The following is a 21,563-nucleotide window of genomic DNA, read 5'->3' as shown; positions in this document are numbered from 1 at the left end:
CTCCGAAGGGAGGCGGGTGACGCCGAGCCGTGGGGGGAGGGGAGGGGTGGCCCGCGGATCTGAAGCGTTCCTATTGGTGGAGAGAAGGAGCGAGAACGAGGCTTGAGCCGAAGAGAGAAGAGGGGCAAGGGGGCGAGGCTAAGAAGGAGGCGGAGACAAAGGAACTTAACTGAAGAGAGACGAAGTGCAATTGTCCGCGCCTCGCTGCGATGGCGGCGGCGCGGAGCACAGCCACGCTGCTGGCGGCGGCGCGGAGCACAGCCACACCGCTGGCGGCGGAGTCTTCCCCTCAGGAAGCTACCGTCTCTGCCGCCTCCTCCTCCTCCTACACCGCCTGCGCGGCGGCGGCGGCGGCGGCGGCGGCAGCGGTTGTGCCTGCCTCCTCCGCCACCTCCACCCCTGCCTGCCCGCCTGCCGGTGGCTGCGGCGACGGCGGCGGCGGCTTTGGCGGCTCCACTATGGCGGCGGCGGGGAGGGGGGGCAGTAGTTTTAAAGTAGACACCCGCCCTTGCCTCAGAGAAGGTGAGTTCCCGTCCCGGCGTGTGGGGGCGGCCCCATCTCCTTCGCTGCCTCAGTTCAGTCAGTCCGAGATCGGACTGGGCGCGGTTCGTTAGCGCCCCACCCCCCACCTGCTGTGGCGCAGTAAAGGCCAAGCTCGCCCCGCCCCGCCCCGCCGTTCTAGCCCCAAATGTGCCAGACGGACGAAGCAGAGAGGGGCTTCCCTACCTCCCCCTGCCCCGAAAAGGATGGCCCCCAGGAAAAGGAACTGCAGGTATTCACAAGGCAGGAGTTCGAAGGGAAAAAAATACCACATAATTTCTCTCCCAGTCAGGGCGCTTTAGTATTCTCTGTAGGAAGCTGAGGTGTGATTTGGTGAAAGCAGAGGAGGCAAGGTAGAAAAGTGCGGTGGAACTAGAAGGTCAGGGAAAGGGAAGGGGGACTGACGGAGAGAAGGGGCAGAGATGAGAGAGAAAAGGCCAAAGAAACGAGAGGGAGGAAATCTCCCTTTGGGGAAATTCAGCATCCCGCAGTGTAGAAACTTTCAGTAGTATATGTAAGGAGAGACAACATTAGACATTTGGGGAGGTTAGAGTGTATATTGAGCTTTAAGGTAGGATCGGTTGGATTTTAGGATCGTAGGGTAGGGTCTGGTGGAGGGGGTTGTACTGAGGAAAGAGCAGAGGCAGAAGCACAGATTTCAGAATTTTCTTTGGCTATTTGAGGGTGTGACCTTGTAAAGCAAGGTTTTCATGCCCATCTTTAAGGTGGTTTTGGTTTTAATAAGTGCTTTTGTACCTACCAACAGGTATTACTCCTAACGTAAAAAGATATTTCTTGATTATTTCAGTAGAAGTGGTATTTAGTTCACACAAAGTATATTATATACTTGTAAACAGCCTACTAATAGCAAACTGTAAAATTTGCCATTGAAATGTGTTTTAAAGCAGTTTGGAAATGCTTCTTAGGTGGTTGAGACCAAGTCCACCGCAGAGGATCTCAGTAAAGCATTTTGCCATCGTAAAGTTCATAATTAATTTCCAGTATATTCTGTGTTACTGTATGCTGCTAATTTGCCTCTAAAGTGAAAGACCGTGGACGCCAAAATAGAGTAAAATAATGTAAGTTACTTTTTCTTAGGAGGACACTGCATTAAAATTATCCCATAAAAATAACTTTCTCTTCACATTCTTAAATTATATATCCCATAACCTTTGACACCTTTCACTTTGGAGGAATGGCAAAGCAGTAAAAAAAAATCCCTTACAATATTTGTCATACGCACATTACATAAATGGCACTTACTAAATATGGAAGTTAGAAATACACTGTAACATGATGTTTTTAAAATTTATTAACTCTCTTACTGAAGGCAACTTTTGAAAGACTCTATTTAGTGCATTCAGTCAGGCTGCATTTGTACAGTTGTTCTGGGATGAAAGTATGAAATCTCCTGGATTTTTTGTTTTTATACCAAAGTGTCTGTCTATAACCAGCAGGAAGGAGAGAACAGTTTTTCAAGGGTGAAGATCACAATTCAGTTTGGCTCTCATGGCCTTTTCACAGTAAGGTTTAGGACCAGCATCTTACGGAAAAATGGCTTTTTGCCTGGCTCTGTGACTGGCTTGGTTGCATTATCTTTGATAATGCAAGTATTAATGGCTTTAAGAGATATAAATTCAGAAAGTAGCAGCAATACCCTGTCTGTACTACTGCTAGCTGGTAAAAATGAGGAGAGCCCTTGAATAGGAGTCTGGTGTAGTGAATCTAGCTTCTGTTATTAGTTTATCCGCTAGATTTTTCTGACCCTGAACAGATCCCAAGCTTCCTGGATTTGGGTCTTGACATTTTTGAAATAGAGGTATTGGCGTAGCCAAACTCGAGGTTGATTTCAGATCTGAAAGCATGAACCATGATTTTGCAGCTCTGCATTGATAATCTTTCGATGGCATTTCCATGGCTGTGCACTAGAACAATGATTCATAAGCCATAGAAACCTTCATCGAGAGTTATGACCTGACATTCAGTGAGTAATGAAATATGTGTTGTTAGTGTTGAGACAATTTACTAGGATATGAGAAACCAAATATAAATTGCTACCTAAAAATTATCTCTTACCATTTCATTTTGGGTAAATAGCCTTCATTAACTGTTCAGTCCAAACGAAAACTCTTAAATTTTCACCTAACAAATGATGCATATTTGATATAGTACACTGTCCAAAACACTATTAGGTCTCAAAATATTTTTGTTTAGATATTTATAAAGGCCATAAATGGTTACCAGTTATGATAGTGGCTAAAAGAGAAGAGAGAAAAATGTTTCTTAGTGGTGTGCCAATGTCTTTTGCTTGTTTATTTTTTTAAGTCCTAGTTAGGAGATGGCTCTAACGGGTGGCAAAGAATTGTCAAGATTCAGATTATTGCAAATCCACTCCAGATAGGACCATTAAAAGTTGTTTGATAAAGCATTTGCTGATTCATTTTCAACTGTAGTCAACACTCCTGAGGATTTCATCTGTCTTGGGGTTGGTAATGAGCAAATATCAGTGGAGATTAGAGATTGCCAAGCAGGGAAGATTAGAAACTCTGAAAGGTTACAAGTGGGAAATTGGGCAATCAACTTAAAAACAATCAACAAATGAAAGAAATGCCAAGTGAACACACATGAAAAAAGCACATACCTACCCCAAATTCATGGCAAGGGGAGTCATGAGATTTTGAGGGACCCTTCATATTTCATTCAGTGAAGTTTTTCAAAAATGTTTAATGGCTCAAAACTGAATTTTCACATATGATCATAGTAAAAATCAAAACAAAAATAAACAAAAACTCTCTTATTTCCTTCTTCCTTTTAAGAAAAAGAAATTATTAAATGGATTCTGTTTTAGATTGGAGGACATACTGGCATTTAATTTAGTTAATGATCTGTTTGCACAGCAATTACCTAACAAGACTTTCCTTTGTCTTGATGTTATTCAGTAAAGTTCAAGTGCAGCATAAGAAAACCTAGTTAATAGTCTTTCCTTCACTTATTCAGGAATCATTTATTGAACACCTGTGTGTGTGTGCGCGTGTGCAGGCACACGTGCACCTGTGCCAGGCACTTGGTTCAGTGCCCAGAATATACAGGTGAACTAGACACAGCTATATTATAGAGCTCAATAGTAGTGCTTGATAGTAAAATTATAAAATAAAAAAATAATTGGGGAAAAAGCAGTTTTAAGGGTAACTAGCCAGACTCCTAAACTATCAAGGCTGCACCATCATTTATTATAAATCTGTACTTTGCCCATGGTGTTTCAGATACTATAGGCACACTAAAACACGTTATATTATACATGTAATGTTAGTACTAAGGAAGAATAATTAGCCAACTGTTAGAATTAATTTTTTTTCCAGACTGAAGCAATTTATTTAACACTTGAAATTGTTGCATATTTAACAATCATCAGATAGACCATAATGCTGATAAAGCATTATATGGGTTAATTTATAAAATGTATTCTTAGCAGTTGTCTAATAAACAACATTTGTCATTGATTGAGTACCTACGGGCATAATTGCTTTGCTTTCCAAGTTGAGACAATCTTCCAATGTCACATAAAGTATTTTAAACTACTATGAAACATACATTCATTCGCTCATAAACTGAAGATTTTATAAAAAGGGCAAAATAATTAAAATTTTAAAATCAAAATCATAGGTTTTTTTCCACTGTATTTTATTTTTACAAGAGATAAATAAACTGACACCAAGCATTGTAAATGGATGACCACAACGAAAGCAAAAATGATTGCAATTACCAAACACGAAACACACTCATACTATGTCATAATATTGCCATTCAGTCCAGTAATCCTCCACTGTAACAGCTCCTTTACTTTGCAGTGAAAATTGATTTGTATATTTTTTGCCTCTGAGTCCTTGTGGGATTTTTTTTGTATTCAAACAGAAAGTCACAAAAATTATAATCATCCTCATCAGTTCACTCAGTCCCATGTAATTAATTTTTTTTTCATCTTGATCTTTTGTTAGCACTTTTATGAATTCATCAGTTTTCCATTAGAGTTTTGAAAATGCTTATTCATTCAGTTCAGCAGTATAGTCAGTTACCAGAAACCTGTACTTGTCAGAGTCTTTTCCATGAATTCCTTGAAGATGAAACCCTTTTATAGGAACATTTTTGCGAAAGCATCAGAGTATACCCAGAACTGTCTGTAAATGACAAAAGACTTAAAAATGACCACGGTTAAAGATTTGATGAAAGTTCATAATAATGCAATTGACAAGGATATTTAGTTATTTCTGAGATATACATTTTAAAGTAATAACTAGAATTATGACATAACATTATACCAGAACATATAAGATTTTAAGATATTTCATGTAATGTCTGAAACATTTATATTAATGTATTTCCATACAAATAACCCAAAGAAAGTGTAGTATTAGTTGATTTTTTTTGTTTGTTTCTTTATAGTGCAGTTTCTTATTAGTCATCAATTTTATACACATCAGTGTATACATGTCAATCCCAATCGCCCAATTCAGCACACCACCATCCCCACCCCACTGCGGTTTTCCCCCCTTGGTGTCCACACGTTTGTTCTCTACATCTGTGTCTCAACTTCTGCCCTGCAAACTGATTCATCTGTACCATTTTTCTAGGTTCCACATACATGCGTTAATATACGATATTTGTTTTTCTCTTTCTGACTTACTTCACTCTGTATGACAGTCTCTAGATCCATCCACGTCTCAACAAATGACTCAATTTCGTTCTTTTTTATGGCTGAGTAATATTCCATTGTATATATGTACCACATCTTCTTTATCCGTTCGTCTGTCGATGGGCATTTAGGTTGCTTCCATGACCTGGCTATTGTAAATAGTGCTGCAATGAACATTGGGCTGCATGTGTCTTTTTGAATTATGATTTTCTCTGGGTATATGCCCAGAAGTGGGATTGCTGGATCATATGGTAATTCTATTTTTAGTTTTTTAAGGAACCTCCATACTGTTCTCCATAGTGGCTGTATCAATTGAAATTCCCACCAACAGTGCAAGAGGGTTCCCTTTTCTCCACACCCTCTCCAGCATTTGTTGTTTGTAGATTTTCTGATGATGCCCATTCTAACTGGTATGAGGTGATACCTCACTGTAGTTTTGATTTGCATTTCTCTAATAATTAGTGATGTTGAGCAGCTTTTCATGTGCTTCCTGGCCATCTGTATGTCTTCTTTGGAGAAATGTCTATTTAAGTCTTCTGCCCATTTTTGGATTGGGTTGTTTGTTTCTTTAATATTGAGCTGCATGAGCTGTTTATATATTTTGGAGATTAATCCTTTGTCCGTTGATTCGTTTGCAAATATTTTCTCCCATTCTGAGGGTTGTCTTTTAGTCTTGTTTATGGTTTCCTTTGCTGTGCAAAAGCTTTGAACTTTCATTAGGTCCCATTTCTTTATTTTTGTTTTTATTTCCATTACTCTAGGAGGTGGATCAAAAAAGATCTTGCTGGGATTTATGTCTAAGAGTGTTCTTCCTATGTTTTCCTCTAAGAGTTTTATAGTGTCCGGTCTTACATTTAGGTCTCGAATCCATTTTGAGTTTATTTTTGTGTATGGTGTTAGGGAGTGTTCTAATTTCATTCTTTTACATGTAGCTGCCCAGTTTTGCCAGCACCACTTATTGAAGAGACTGTCTTTTCTCCATTGTATATCTTTGCCTCCTTTGTCATAGATTAGTTGACCATAGGTGCGTGGGTTTATCTCTGGGCTTCTATCTTGTTCCATTGACCTATGTTTCTGTTTTTGTGCCAGTACCATATTGTCTCGATTACTGTAGCTTTGTAGAATAGTCTGAAGTCAGGGAGTCTGATTCCTCCACCTCCGTTTTTTTTTCCCTCAAGACTGCTTTGGCTATTCGGAGTCTTTTGTGTCTCCATACAAATTGTGAAATTTATTGTTCTAGTTCTGTGAAAAATGCCAGTGGTAGTTTGATAGGGATTGTATTGAATCTGTATATTGCTTTGGGTAGTAGAGTCATTTTCACAATTTTGGTTTTTCGAATCCAAGAACATGGTATATCTCTCCATCTATTTATATCAACTTTAATTTCTTTCATCAGTGTCTTATAATTTTCTGCATACAGGTCTTTTGTCTCTTTAGGTAGGTTTATTCCTAGATATTTTATTCTTTTTGTTGCAGTGGTAAATGGGAGTGTTTTCTTAATTTCACTTTCAGATTTTTCATCATTAGTGTATAGGAATGCAAGAGATTTCTGTGCATTAATTTTGTATCCTGCTACTTTACCAAATTCATTGATTAGCTCTAGTAGTTTTCTGGTAGCATCTTTAGGATTCTCTACGTATAGTATCATGTCATCGGCAAACAGTGACAGCTTTACTTCTTCTTTTCCAATTTTGGTTCCTTTTATTTCTTTTTCTTCTCTGATCGCTGTGGCTAAAACTTCCAAAACTATGTTGAATAATAGTGGTGAGAGCGGGCAACCTTGTCTTGTTCCTGATCTTGGTGGAAATGTTTTCAGTTTTTTACCATTGAGGACGATGTTGGCTGTGGGTTTGTCATATATGGCCTTTATTATGTTGAGGAATGTTCCCTCTATGCCTACTTTCTGGAGGGTTTTTATCATAAATGGGTGTTGAATTTTGTCGAAAGCTTTCTCTGCATCAATTGAGATGACCATATGGTTTTTCTCCTTCAATTTGTTAATATGGTGTATCACGTTGATTGATTTGCGTATATTGAAGAATCCTTGCATTCCTGGGATAAACCCCACTTGATCATGGTGTATGATCCTTTTAATGTGCTGTTGGATTCTGTTTGCTAGTATTTTGTTGAGGATTTTTGCATCTATGTTCATCAGTGTATTGGCCTGTAGTTTTCTTTCTTTGTGACATCTTTGTCTGGTTTTGGTACCACAGTGATGGTGGCCTCATAGAATGAGTTTGGGAGTGTTCCTCCCTCTGCTATATTTTGGAAGAGTTTGAGAAGGATAGGTGTTAGCTCTTCTCTAAATGTTTGATAGAATTCGCCTGTGAAGCCATCTGGTCCTGGGCTTTTGTTTGTTGGACGATTTTTAATCAGAGTTTCAATTTCAGTGCTTGTGATTGGTCTGTTCATATTTTCTGGTTCTTCCTGGTTCAGTCTTGGAAGGTTGTGCATTTCTAAGAATTATTTCATTTCTTCCCGGTTGTCCATTTTATTGGCATAGAGTTGCTTGTAGTAATCTCTCATGATCCTTTGTATTTCTGCAGTGTCAGTTGTTACTTCTCCTTTTTCATTTCTAATTCTATTGATTTGAGTCTTCTCCCTTTTTTTCTTGATAAGTCTGGCTAATGGTTTATCAATTTTGTTTATCTTCTCAAAGAACCAGCTTTTAGTGTTATTGATCTTTGCTATCGTTTCCTTCATTTCTTTTTCATTTATTTCTGATCTGATGTTTATGATTTCTTTCCTTCTGCTAACTTTGGGTTTCTTTTGTTCTACTTTCTCTAATTGCTTTAGGTGTAAGGTTAGGTTTTTTTTTGAGTTGTTTCTTGTTTCTTAAGGTAGGATTGTATTGCTATAAACTTCCCTCTTAGAAATGCTTTTACTGCATCCCATAGGTTTTGGGTCGTCGTGTTTTCAGTGTCATTTGTTTCTAGGTATTTTTTTTATTTCCTCTTTGATATCTTCAGTGATCTCTTGGTTATTAAGTAGTGCGTTATTTAGCCTCCATGTGTTAGTATTTCTTACAGATTTTTTCCTGTAATTGATATCTAGTCTCATAGCGTTGTGGTCGGAAAAGATACTTGATACAATTTCAATTTTCTTATATTTACCAAGGCTTGATTTGTGAACCAAGGTATGTTCTACCCTGGAGAATGTTCCATGAGCACTTGAGAAGAATGTGTATTCTGTTGTTTTTGGATGGAATGTCCTATAAATATCAATTAAGTCCATCTTGTTTAATGTATCATTTAAACTTGTGTTTCCTTATTTATTTTCATTTTGGATGATCTGTCCATTGGTGAAAGTGGGTTGTTAAAGTCCCCTACTATGATTGTGTTACTGTCGATTTCCCCTTTTATGGCTGTTAGTATTTGCCTCATGTATTGAGGTGCTCCTGTGTTGGGTGCATAAATATTTACAATTGTTATATCTTCTTCTTAGATTGATCCCTTGATCATTATGTAGTGTCCTTCTTTGTCTCTTGTAATAGTTTTTGTTTTAAAGTCTATTTTGTCTAATATGAGAATTGTTACTCCAGCTTTCTTTTGATTTCCATTTGCATGGAATATCCTTTTCCATCCCCTCACTTTCAGTCTGTATGTGTCCCTAGGTCTGAAGTGGGTCTCTTGTAGACAGCATATATACGGGTCTTGTTTTTGTATCCATTTAGCCAATCTATGTCTTTTGGTTGGAACATTTAATCTGTTTACATTTAAGGTAATTATTGATATGTATGTTCCTATTACCATCTTCTTAATTGTTTTGGGTTTGTTATTGTAGGTCTTTTCCTTCTGTTGTGTTTCCTGCCTAGAGAAGTTCCTTTAGCATTTGTTGTAAAGCTGGTTTGGTGGTGCTGAATTCTCTTAGCTTTTGCTTGTCTGTAACGGTTTTAATTTCTCCATCATTCTGAATGAGATCCTTTCTGGGTAGAGTAATCGTGGTTGTAGGTTTTTCTCCTTCATCACTTTAAATATGTCCTTCCACTCCCTTCTGGCTTACAGAGTTTCTGCTGAAAGATCAGCTGTTAACCTTATGGGGATTCCCTTATGTGTTATTTGTTGTTTTTCCCTTGCTGCTTTTTATATTTGTTCTTTGTATTTAATCTTTGATAGTTTGATTAATATGTGTCTTGGTGTGTTTCTCCTTGGATTTATCCTGTATGTGACTCTCTGTGCTTCCTGGACTTGATTAACTATTTCCTTTCCCATAATAGGGAAGTTTTCTACTATAATCTCTTCAGATATTTTCTCAGTCCCTTTCTTTTTCTCTTCTTGTTCTGGGACCCCTATAATTCGAATGTTGGTGCGTTTAATGTTGTCCCAGAGGTCTCTGAGACTGTACTCAATTCTTTTCATTTTTTTTTCTTTATTCTGCTCTGCAGTAGTTGTTTCCACTATTTTATCTTCCAGTTCACTTATCCGTTCTTCTGCCTCAGTTATTCTGCTATTGATCCCTTCCAGAGAATTTTTAATTTCATTTTTTTTGTTGTTCATCACTGTTTGTTTCCTCTTTAGTTCTTCTAGGTCCTTGTTAAACGTTTCTTGTATATTCTCCATTCTATTTCCAAGATTTTGGATCATCTTTGCTATCTTTATTCTGAATTCTTTTTCAGGTAGACTGCCTATTTCCTCTTCATTTGTTAGGCCTGGTGGGTTTTTGCCTTGCTCCTTCATCTACTGTGTGTTTCTCTGTCTTCTCATTTTGCTTAACTTACTGTGTTTGGGGTCTCCTTTTTGCAGGCTGCAGGTCGTAGTTTCCATTGTTTTTGGTGTCTGTCCCCAGTGGCTAAGGTTGATTCAGTGGGTTGTGTAGGCTTCCTGGTGGAGGCGACTAGTGCCTGTGTTCTGGTGTATGAGGCTGGATCTTGTATTTCTGGTGGGCAGGTCCATGTCTTGTGGTGTGTTTTGTGGTGTCTGTGGCCGTATTATGATTTTAGGCAGCCTCTCTGCTAATGGATGGAGCTGTGTTCTTGTCTTGCTAGTTGTTTGGCATAGGGTGTCCAACACTGTAGCTTGCTGGTCGTTGAGTGAAGCTGGGTCTTGGTGTTGAGGTGGAGATCTCTGGGAGATTTTTGCCGTTTGATATTACGTGGAGCTGGGAGGTCTCTTATGGACCAGTGTCCTGAAGTTGGCTCTCCCACCTCAGAGGCACAGCGCTGACGCCTGGCTGGAGCACCAAGAGCCTGTCCTCCACACGGCTCAGAAGAAAAGGGAGAAAAGAAAGAAAGAAAGGAGAAGATAAAATAAAATAAAGTAAAAAAAATAAAATAAAGTAAAATAAATAAAAAATAAAATAAATTAAATTAAAAAAATTATTAAGAAAAACATGTTTTAAGTAATGAAAAAAAAAAACGGACAGACAGAACCCTAGGACAAATGGTAAAAGGAAAGCTCTACAGACAAAATCACACACCGAAGCATACACATACATGCTCACAAATAGAGAAAAAGGGAGAAAAATATACATATCATTGTTCCCAAAGTCCACCTCCTCAATTTGGGATGATTCATTGTCTAATCAGCTATTCCACAGATGCAGGGTACATCAAGTTGATTGTGGAGATTTAATCCGCTGCTCCTGAGGCTGCTGGAAGAAATTTCCCTTTCTCTTCTTTGTTCGCACAGCTCCCGGGGTTCAGCTTTAGATTTGGACCCGCCTCTGCATGTAGGTCGCCTGAGGGCATCTGTTCTTTGCTCAGACAGGGCAGGGTTAAAGGAGCAGCTGATTCGGGGCTCTGGCTCACTCAGGCCGGGGGGAGGGAGGGGTACAGATGCGGGGCGAGCCTGCAGCGGCAGAGACCAGCATGACGTTGCACCAGCCTGAGGCGCGCCGTGCATTCTCCTGGGGAAGTTGTCCCTGGATCACAGGACCCTGGTAGTGGCGGGCTGCACAGGCTCCTGGTAGGGGAGGTGTGGATAGTGACCTGTGCTTGCACACAGGCTTCTTGGTGGCTGCAGTAGCAGCCTTAGCGTCTCATACCCGTCTCTGCACCCCTGTTGCTGTGCTCTCCTCCGTGGCTCCAAAGCTCCCCCCCTCTGCCACCCACAGTCTCCGCCTACGAAGGGCCTTCCTAGTGTGTGGAAACATTTCCTCCTTCACAGCTCCCTCCCAGTGGTGCAGGTCCCATCCCTATTCTAATCTCTGTTTTTTCTTTTTTCTCTTGCCCTACCCAGGTACGTGGGCAGTTTCTTGCCTTTTGGGAGGTCTGAGGTGTTCTGCCAGTGTTCAGTAGGTGTTCTGTAGGAGTTGTTCCACATGTAGATGTATTTCTGATGTGTTTGTGGGGAGGAGGGTGATCTCCGCATCTTACTCTTCCGCCATCTTGAAGCTCCTCTCATATCCCATTTTAATCACTTCTTTTCCCTTGTTGAATGCAGAATTAAGTCCAAATGCCCTAATGAAGCCAATTATGATTTGGCCTCATTCCAAGCTTTCAATTATTGTCCTTCATATTCTTGTGTGCCCCCAGGTCCCTTTAATCCACTCTTTTTATCTGAATTTTATACATCTTTTAAAGCTTAGTTCAAAACCTGTTCTCCTCTAGAAAGCTTTTCCCAAACTCCTCAGCAGGAACCCACTGTACCTTATGTCTTTTATCACTTATGACATTTTGATCTTGGAAGCATAGTTCTTTAAATAAATAAATAAATAATAAAAAATAATAAATAAATACATAAATAAATAAACAAATTAGCTGCACCAGGTCTTAGTTGTGGCACGGGGATCTTTAGTTGTGGCATGTGGGATCTTCGTCGCTGCACGCAGAATCTTTAGTTGCGGCCTGCAGGATCTTTCACTTGTTACATGTGAACTCTTAGTTGCGGAATGTGGGATCCAGTTCCCCCACCAGGGATTGATCCCAGGCCCCTGCATTGGGAGTGTGGAGTCCTCGCCACTGGACCACCAGTGAAGTCCCCATGGTTCTTTCTATACACATCTTCCTTACTAAATTGTAAATTCCTTGAGATTAGGAGTTATTCACTTGCTGTGTCATTTCCAACATGTGGAACAGTTATGTATTTATAATGGAAAAAAGTCAAGATAAAACAAAGTTCCACTCCACCAAATAACACATGTGACAAGTTATTTCGATTTCAGTGAATCCTAATTTCCTAACCTTCAGAATGTGGGAAATATCACTTACCTTGCAGACTTGTTTAAAGAACTAAAGGGGTAAGCTGTTATCTTGTTTACACATAGAGGGCCTTCAATAAGTGCTCGTTCTTTTTTCTTATCTCTTTCCAAAATGTGTACCATAGTACTTTGAAACTAACCTCAGTAAATACCAATAAAGCTAAATGATGTGCAAGACATTGAGGGCCTGAACTTGGGTAGTATTATGGGGAATTAAAAGGAAGAGATGGATATCAAATAACGTTATAAGCTAGAATTGACATGAAACAGTGATTTGCTGGGGAGGAGCATGGCTGAGGTTTTGAGTCTGGAATATTATGCCATTTAATAAAGAAAAACAGACCAAGATCTTGTTTGAGAAAATGAGTCAAAGGCAATAAGTCTAGGCAATACCATTCTAAAGGAAATGTTGTAGGGGTACCAGTAACTTCATGGACTTCATGGAAATTTATCTGGGTCACCAGTAATGAAAGGCTAGGTTAAAATACTTAGCCTTCATATTTCCCAACTTGAGTGTCAGTGTCAAACTTTGACTATTAGAAGTGGGGAAATCTGGAATTAAAGGTTGATCTAGGAAAGAAATGAGTGTTAAATTTTAGGAATTGTTGAACCTCTAAATTAGTAGTTTCCTTTTGTCTTCTTAATGGAAACTTTCCCTCTGTAGCAAGTTATATTGCCACCAAATGATAATATTTACTTATTATTAAAGATTTTAATAGGAAGTTCAATATCTTATCACTATGCTCAGATTGCATATAGTAGTTAATTCTGAAACAAGGGAAGTCCTGAAATACACTTTAAACTCTCTACCTTGCTGACTTTAAGAGTCAAAGTTAGAGAAATCATATATTTTAAAACAACCTAAAAATAATTCAGAGAAGATACTATATATTATAGGGATAAATTTTTAAGTGTTCATCAACTTGTTTTTGACATGTTCCTAGTTACAGTTATTATTATCTTGAGCATGCAATTTAAGTAAGCATTTTTAGTCCATACAGTGGTACTGAAAACAAAGCTTAGTTGCAGATATCCAACATAACTTTTAAAATAAATACCTCTAAAGGCTTTTAAATAGAAAGTCCTACATACTTCTTGCAAAAATCGAAAGAAAACAGTTGTACAGAAAATAAAATGTTAAATTTTCTCCCTTTCTTGCTTTTCTAGCCCCGCTTCCCAAAGTTAATCACTTTTAAATTTAATTTATATCTTTCCATATTTTTTATATGTGATGTATATTTAATTTTTGTTAGTGTTGGAAATGGATGTATTGTATTTATTGTTCTACAACTTTTTATCCATTTAATATATCATTGGCCTTTCTCTGTGAAAGTATGTTTGGTATCAGCTTATTCATTTAAATAGCCAAATAGCAAGCAAAATTTTGATGTTTTGTGATTTATACCTTATAGATACACTAATAAATTTTGGCGGAATACATTGCAGCTGTTAAGAAGTTTAGATAGAAGTGTGGACCTCAAGTGTAAATTCAGAAAGTTTTGGCATGTGTTATTTATTACAGTGAGAAACATTTAGAAATAATACTTCTAGATGTTATTATATGAACATTACTTTATAGCTTTGGCGGCTTCTGTGAGACTTGTTTGGCCAGATGAGTGTGCTAATGTTCGTACAACAATGGAAAATGTTTGCCTACTATGGGCAAAGTTTTTTTGTGGTTCCGTGTGATTTTTAGATAACGTTGGAGCCATAGCTCCAGATAAGTGACAATCTTATAACAATGCCTTTTTAAGGATTGTCTACTGTAAAACACAAATTCCAAGGCTTGGTGTTTTAATCCTGCTGCTCATTATTGGTGCCCCAAATCAGTCTACGAAGCTCATGAAGTTACTGGTACCCCCATAACTTTTCGTTTGGAATGGTATTGCCTAGGCTTATCATGTTAAATAAATACCTCTTGCTATATCCTACATTAGAGGCATATTTATTATGCTCATATTAAATTGCATACTCAATAAGCAAAAAGCTTTTATTGTAGCCTCACAAGCACTCAGGTTTGAGGTGGTATATGAAACAATATGTAGTTGAAGAATGAAAATGATACTTCTAAATATTCATTTATGTGATATATAGTCTCATTACCCTTTATTTTATTCATAGATATGACTTGGAAAGAACAAGAAAAGACTGAACTTTTTACAGATAATTTTTGTAATATATGTGGAGTGGTGCTGCAGTTTGAATCACAAAGGATTTCACATTATGAGGTAGGTTAAAAATAATGGGAATAGAATCTAAAATAGGTTTTTAAATATGGCAGATAAACTTCATATATTATCTGTTTTTGATTCTTATGAGAATCCTGTGTATTATTTCCCTTTGATGGATGAGGAGCCTGGCTCAGAGAGGGACAGTAACTTACTAGCTTAAGTTTGGAGAATTCGGGTTTAAACTTAGCCTTTTTGACTCCAAAGCATGTTTTCTTTTCTTCACATCATTCTGCCTCCATTTGTATCTATCAAGCCACTATATCCTTCGTGTCCTTGTAGTAAATATAAGGGAAGTTTTATAAAGCTTGAGTAGGAAACAGTTAATGTAAATCAAGGGATATTATTGAGCTCCAGAGTTTTCCTTTACAGTAAATGAAGGATAAAAACAAAATGAACGAGTCTTGCACTTGATTTAGCTACATGTTTTTAAGCACAGTACCATAGAATTCTAGAGTTAAAAGAGGAATGTTTAATGTTCTTACTTCTTTAGTTTATTGATTAGAAAACTGAAACCCAGAGGGATAGTGATTCTGCATAGCTAATCTTGGCATGACTAAGCTTAAAAATGAGTTCTTCTAATTTCATATCCAGTGTTCTTTCCTTTCTTTTAGTGTTGTCTCCCATTTCTACATCATATTATGAACTATTGGATTTTTTTTCATATCTGGTATCCATGTTAACAAAAGTACTAGATACATTTACTTAAAAGAAATATAATGCCAGTTCTACTTTTTTAAACACCTCATCTTGTTTTGCCCATTGCTAATCTTATTGGCAACTATATTTCAGTCCTTATGTTGATTGGGATTCAATTACTGTAATTACAGATAGTGAAATTGTGTTGGCTGTGGATTGAGAGGACGTAGGTTCAAGTCTTAACTCCACCATTGTTGTGAAACCCTGGGCAAGTCACTTTACCTCTCTGAGCATGTTTCTTGAGCCTGTAAAATAGGGGCATAAAATCTCTCTTACTATACTTGTGGGAATTAAGTGAAATCAAATATGTAATTGTGCCTAGCATATCCTGGGACCTCGAAGTTCAAAGATTTAGAGTTAATAAAGAGAGACACATAATCAAGGTGCTCTGTGATAACTGTGGTTGGAACCATTTGAATTTAAATTTGAAAAATCACTTTTATGGGCTTATGAAGTACTATTCAGTGTAGAAAATATACAAAAATATAAGAAAATATGAATCAATCATAATTCTGTTGCTTGTAAGTAAGCATCATTTAATTAACTTCTGTTTAGCTTATATGATTCCAGTATGCTTTCTAAACACACAGACATATTTTTACAAAAGAGAATTGTATGTTGTTTTGCACTTGCTTTTTCATATAAGAACATATTCTGAACACTTTGACCTATCATTACATCTTTTTACTTTTCTATAAAGTTTAATGGCTATAAAGCATTATGTTATGTAATGTTGTAGCATATTTTTAAATTTAAATTTCAGTGCCATCTGTAAGTTTGGTACTTAAGGTTGTTAAATAATCAAATCAAAACTATACATGACTTTCCATATATTTGAAAGCACTTCTGTGCAAATATCCTACTTGAAAAGGTGATTTTTTTTCTCTTTAGTATACAGCTTGGTTAATAGTGTCAGACTATCTAAGCATAGTATTTATTGTACATGTAAAATAGGACAGTACTGCAGAAGTTTTGAATTTTAATGAGGTTGCACTTATTGATATTTCCTTTTGTATTTATACTTACGTGTTTAAGAAACCATTCTTTGTTCTTTTGTCATATAGATATTTCTGTCTATTTTCTTCTAATACTTTTAAAAGTTTTATTTTTTAGGTTAAAATGTTTGATCTATCTGGTATTGATTTTCACATATGGAGGGTGGTAACATTATTTTCCATACAGATAGCCAGGTATCCCAGCAATATTTATTTAAACAGTCCATCCTTGCCTCACTGATTTGTAGTGGCATCTCTATCATAAGTTAATTTTCGTATATACATATATATACTTATAATGTTATTATGTTTTATTGTATTGCTCTGTTTGCCTGTCTCTATAATAATTTCACCTTATTAGTATAGCTTTAAAATATGCCATGATACCTGGTAGGGAAAATTTATATGACAAAAAAACTCATTATAAAGTTAAAAGACAAGCCACAGATTGAGTGCTATTTATAACCAATACAACTAACAAAGGATTAGTATCTAGAATATATAAAGAACTAATATCAATTAGAACAAGAAACAACCTAATAGAAAAATGGGAAAGTATTATAAACAGGCTATAGAAGAGACACTTAACTTCAGAAGTGATCATATGGGAAATGCAAGTTAAAGTGATAATGAACTATCTTATCAAAACCATCATGCTCACAAAAATTGAAATCTAATAGCACTTAACAATTCAGGAGAATATAGGAAGACAAATCACTCATATGTGCTACATTTGGAGTTGTAAACTGCTTCAACATCTTTTTTTAATTAATTTTTATTGGAGTATAGTTGCTTGCTTCAACGTCTTTGGAGAAAAATTTTATAATACCTATTAAAGCTGAAAACCCTCATACCTTATAAGCCAAATAGTCCATATTTAGGTGTCTACTTTAAAGAAACTCTTGGACATTACATTAGGAGATATGTTTACATATGTTCAGTGCAGAAATGCTTGTGATAGCAAAATAAACAGAAACATAACTGCCTTCAGTAGGGGACTTGATGGGTAGCACATGGAGTGGAATATTATGCAGCATGTAATATGAATGAACTAGAGCTATGTGTATCAATATGGGCAAATCTTACATAATATTGAGTTATAAAAAGTTGAAAAGGATATGAATAAACTGATTCCATTTTCATAAAATTTAAAAAAACGACAGTAGTACATAATACTGTTTATGGGTACATGCATATCTAGTAAAAGAAGAGAAGCATAGAGGAAATGATATAGACCAACTTTAAGATAGTGGTTACCTATCGGGAGAGACTGAGGAGGGGAGGGATTGTTGGCATGAGGAGATAGGACTGTATGTGTAAAATTTTACCTCTTTTGAAAAGGAGATCTGAAAGAAATATAGAAAAATGTTAATAATATCTGTTAAAACTGGGCAGCGGGTATGTACTTCAGCTATATTATTTCCTGTGTTTTTCTATATGTATATATTTCACAATTTAAAATGCTGTAGAGAGAGAGTAAGTAGTTGCCTCACAGTACATGTTCAGGAATGTTAGTTTCCCTTCTATTTACACCAACATTTTCGTTATTATGTATTTTGTTATACATTTGTTCAGAGATTTTTCTAATGTGCCTAACGTAGAAGGGTTAATTTCCTCACATAAAAGAATTTGAGAGGTAAGCAGTACAGGGCTGATGTGACAGCTCCATAACATTATCAGAGATCTAGGCATTTTCTGTCTTTCTACTCTCATGAACTAGCCTCTGTCCTCAAGATCCCCCATAGTCCCAGATGACCTTTAAATCTTAATTCCAGAAGCAGGAGGGAAGAAGGTTAGAAGAAGGGTTCATCCTCCATCCTGTTAGGAGGCTTCCCAGAAGTTCTACCCAGCATTTCAGATTACATTTTATTGGCCAGAATAGAGTCACAAGGTTACATCTTGCTGAAAGGGAGGCTGGAACATGCAGTCTTTTAGCTGGGTATATTGCCTAAGGTGTGTAACTAAGGAAGAAGAAGAAGTTTGATATTAGGCAAAAAAAAACTGGGAGTCTCTGTCAAAAACAAAAACCTAGAAGTTACTGGACTCTAAATTACAGCATTATTTTCATTTTAACTGAGATTTAGAGATTTGAAAACATGTGAAGCCTTTTCGTAAACTTGGTACACATTAAATATATTTCAATTCACGGGTACTGTCCTCAAATTTGAAGAGGTGTAAATTTGGGGTACCTCTGTTTTTGAATAAACAAAGTCATATTATATCTTTTTTTCAGAGTGAAAAACATGCTCAAAATGTTAGGTTTTATTTTCAAATGCATGGGGAACAAAATGAAGTGCCTGGTAAGAAAATGAAGATGGATGTTAGAAATTTTCAGGTGAGTGGCCTTTGTTGATGTTGTAATTCGAAACTTTGAGTTATTGAATCTTTCTAACAAGATTGTTCTTATTTCAGATGCATAGGAGTGAAGTAGTGGACAGAAACAAATTTTGTGGTCTCTGCAACATCATTTTTAGCTCCCCAGTTGTTGCTCAGTCTCACTATGTGGGGAAAGTCCATGCTAAAAAACTGAAGCAATTAATGGAGGAGCATGATCAGGTATCTCCATCAGGATTTCAGCCAGAGATGGGTAAGATGACATTCACCTCTTTAGCTTCAATACAGGGTCTCTCTATAATTTTTTCCTATCTCTGCCATCCATTTTTTATTGGAGAGACTTTTACTCTGCCACAGTAACTTGGTTCTTCTTCTGCCCGGTTAATCTCTTTCTGTGTCCTTGTAATTTAATATAGAGATCATAATTGCTAGCTGAATTTTAAGAAATGTTGCGACCTCTCCTTTTCAGTTCATTAAATCCAAATAAAAGCAAGTTATTTGCTATGTTGCTATAAAGAAAGAACAATAAGCAACCTGAGCTCTCCAGTTTCTAATCAAATTATAGTCTTAGCTCCTTCTTACTTCTTCCCCTTGGCATCTATCTCATTCTTTTTTTTTTGCTTTAGTGCTTTCCAAAACATTATCTCATAGTGTGTGTTCAGACCAATGTCTTCACCATAATATAGTTATGTTGCAGCATTTTCTGACTATAACTATAGCCCCAAAAAAAAAAAAAAAGGTACGGAATCTTCTTCTACCCGATTGCTCATTCCTTTCTTCCTATGAATATAAAGAAAAAGTACCACTAGCATTATCAATCAGCAGTTATTGAGTACTTATTTTATGTTAGATGCCAAAGATACAGAGAACTGTAAAACGTTGCTGTTTCCTCCTTCCAGTGATGTTGGGCCGCCAGCTCATGAGAGAACTGACCCACAGATCTCACTTCTGGCCTGAAGTGGCAGAGTACACCCTGGAAAACCCAGCCTGTATTTTGAAAGTGTTGTGTGCTAGAACAAAAAATAAGATGATCAATTCTCTGGAATAAATAATTTACCACATTCTCACTAGCTTCAACACTTTAGGAATAAAGCATGCCTAGCATGGAAATTTTACCAACATTAATTTCCAACTCATAGCATAGGCCTCATCAGCATTAAAACATACAGTTTTCTTAATAAATGAAACCAGAATTATTTTTAAATTTATTCTAGTCTCTCTAACTTTTGTATATTTGTTTTTCTGCCTGTCAGTCAAGAGGGACAGAATCAGTGTGCCCTACAACAGAAAGCATCTTGTAAAGCCTTATCTTTAGTCCCCAAAATTCATAAATTTGGGCTCAGAGAGGAGACTAAATGAAAGAGCTCTGAAATAACTGTAATTGTGGAAACGTATAATTTTATAGCCTTAAACAACTGCATAAATTTTATTTAGATACAGACACCACAAATCTGGACTGAATAGGTGATTTACTGTGCTACTCAAGAAAGACACCAACTTAGAAGTTGGTACCATCTCTTTTACCCTCACTAATTTCAAGAACCATCCTAAGACATCTCTTATGCCTTCATTGATTTTTCAAATGAATACAATTCATTTGAAATAAATGCCTAATGCTGAATATTCTTTCCTGTATCTTTGTTGGAGAAACTTGGTGACAGACTTGTATTCAAATTTCTATTCTCACAGAAGGAAATTCTTTTTAGCCTGAGTACCTTTATCCAACAGCCCTATATGGAAAAAGTCCAGAGATAGCAGGTTTTTAAAGAACTCTAACTTTCCCCAATACTTTATAATGAATGCAACTCTAATAGCTGGACACATGTTGATCTCTTTTCATTATGACTATTTCAGCAGGTGTGCCTATTACTACTTCTGCAGAGTCAACTTTTCTGAAGCCCCTTGTTGTCAAGCCTCCTCCAGGCGGGATTAAAGACGAGACTATGCCTTCCTCTTCCAGCAGTGCTTTGGATTTGAATAATCCAAACAAGTATTGCAAGCTCTGTCCTGCTTCCTTTAATAGTCCATTAATGGCCCAACAACATTATGTTGGGAAAAAACACAAAAGAAATGAAGCTAGGAAGAAGTTTGTAGCCAAGATAAGAGAGAAACCTCTTCCAGCAAAATCAGATGCAAACGGTAAACAGTAAAAATATCCCAAATCTCTTTCTTAGGATGTTTATATTTTATAAAACATACTGGCTTATGTATATACTATTTTGCTTTTACTTAATACGAGGTTGATAATACTCATGGGATCATAGAATTTTCGATAAGTAAGGACTTCTGAGTCCATGTAGGTCTGTCTGTTGGTTTTCTAGAAAATGAGACCCAGAAAGGTTTAGATGACTCTTACTAATAAAATACAGGTATTACCACGGTTTCATGTTATATCATAGGTACATAAGGAAGTATTTTAAATTAGTATCACGTAGTTATATCATTCGGTCACTAAGTATGACTTAAGTGTCTCTTAGGTGCTAGGCTAGTCATTCTTGGGAATACAAATGAAGATATACTATTTTCCCTGATGGGGCAAGTGTATAACTACTTGGGTTAATAATACTTCATTGCAAGAGGCTGCAGACATGGATTTTTGTGTACATATTTTTGGTAACCAGAGGAGCCAAACATCATGGTTCAGAAAATCTTTATAGAGGAAGTATATGATTTAGATTGATAGCAGTGGGAAGGAGAGAGGATGAACAAAGGAGCTGAGAAAGAGTGGCAAGAATTCAGGCACAGTAAAGATTCTGATCCTGACTGGAGTGATCCACTTGCTCTTCTAACCATGTGTTTTTTCATTTTTCCCCCACAGGCACCTTCTCACTACTAGTATATTTTATTCCCTTTTCATATTCTCTTCTCCACCCACTTCTTTTCCTCTACTCAACCATTATTTTTCAATTCTTTCCTTACTAGACCTTTCTGCTTAATGTG

General features: G+C 37.0%; 1 protein-coding gene across 2 annotated transcripts in view; it reads left to right on the top strand.

Annotated features, from left to right (window-relative positions):
- The first annotated feature begins 441 nt into the window (after positions 1–441).
- ZMAT1 (zinc finger matrin-type 1) overlaps positions 442–21,563 on the top strand; it is a 32,374-nt gene continuing 11,252 nt past the window's right edge. For both annotated transcript variants that reach the window (XM_036841258.1, XM_036841257.1), the window contains exons 1-5: positions 442–522; positions 14,489–14,595; positions 18,523–18,624; positions 18,702–18,876; positions 20,481–20,762. In XM_036841258.1, coding sequence (XP_036697153.1) covers positions 459–522; positions 14,489–14,595; positions 18,523–18,624; positions 18,702–18,876; positions 20,481–20,762 — 730 coding nt within the window. In that variant the 5' untranslated portion in view covers positions 442–458. The remainder of the gene's footprint in view (positions 523–14,488; positions 14,596–18,522; positions 18,625–18,701; positions 18,877–20,480; positions 20,763–21,563) is intronic.

Source organism: Balaenoptera musculus, unplaced genomic scaffold (assembly GCF_009873245.2).
Source record: "Balaenoptera musculus isolate JJ_BM4_2016_0621 unplaced genomic scaffold, mBalMus1.pri.v3 scaffold_70_arrow_ctg1, whole genome shotgun sequence".
In the NCBI taxonomy this organism is placed as follows: Eukaryota; Metazoa; Chordata; class Mammalia; order Artiodactyla; family Balaenopteridae; genus Balaenoptera; species Balaenoptera musculus.
Note: the sequence above shows the minus strand (reverse complement) of the source record. Positions and strands in the feature narration are given on the sequence as shown.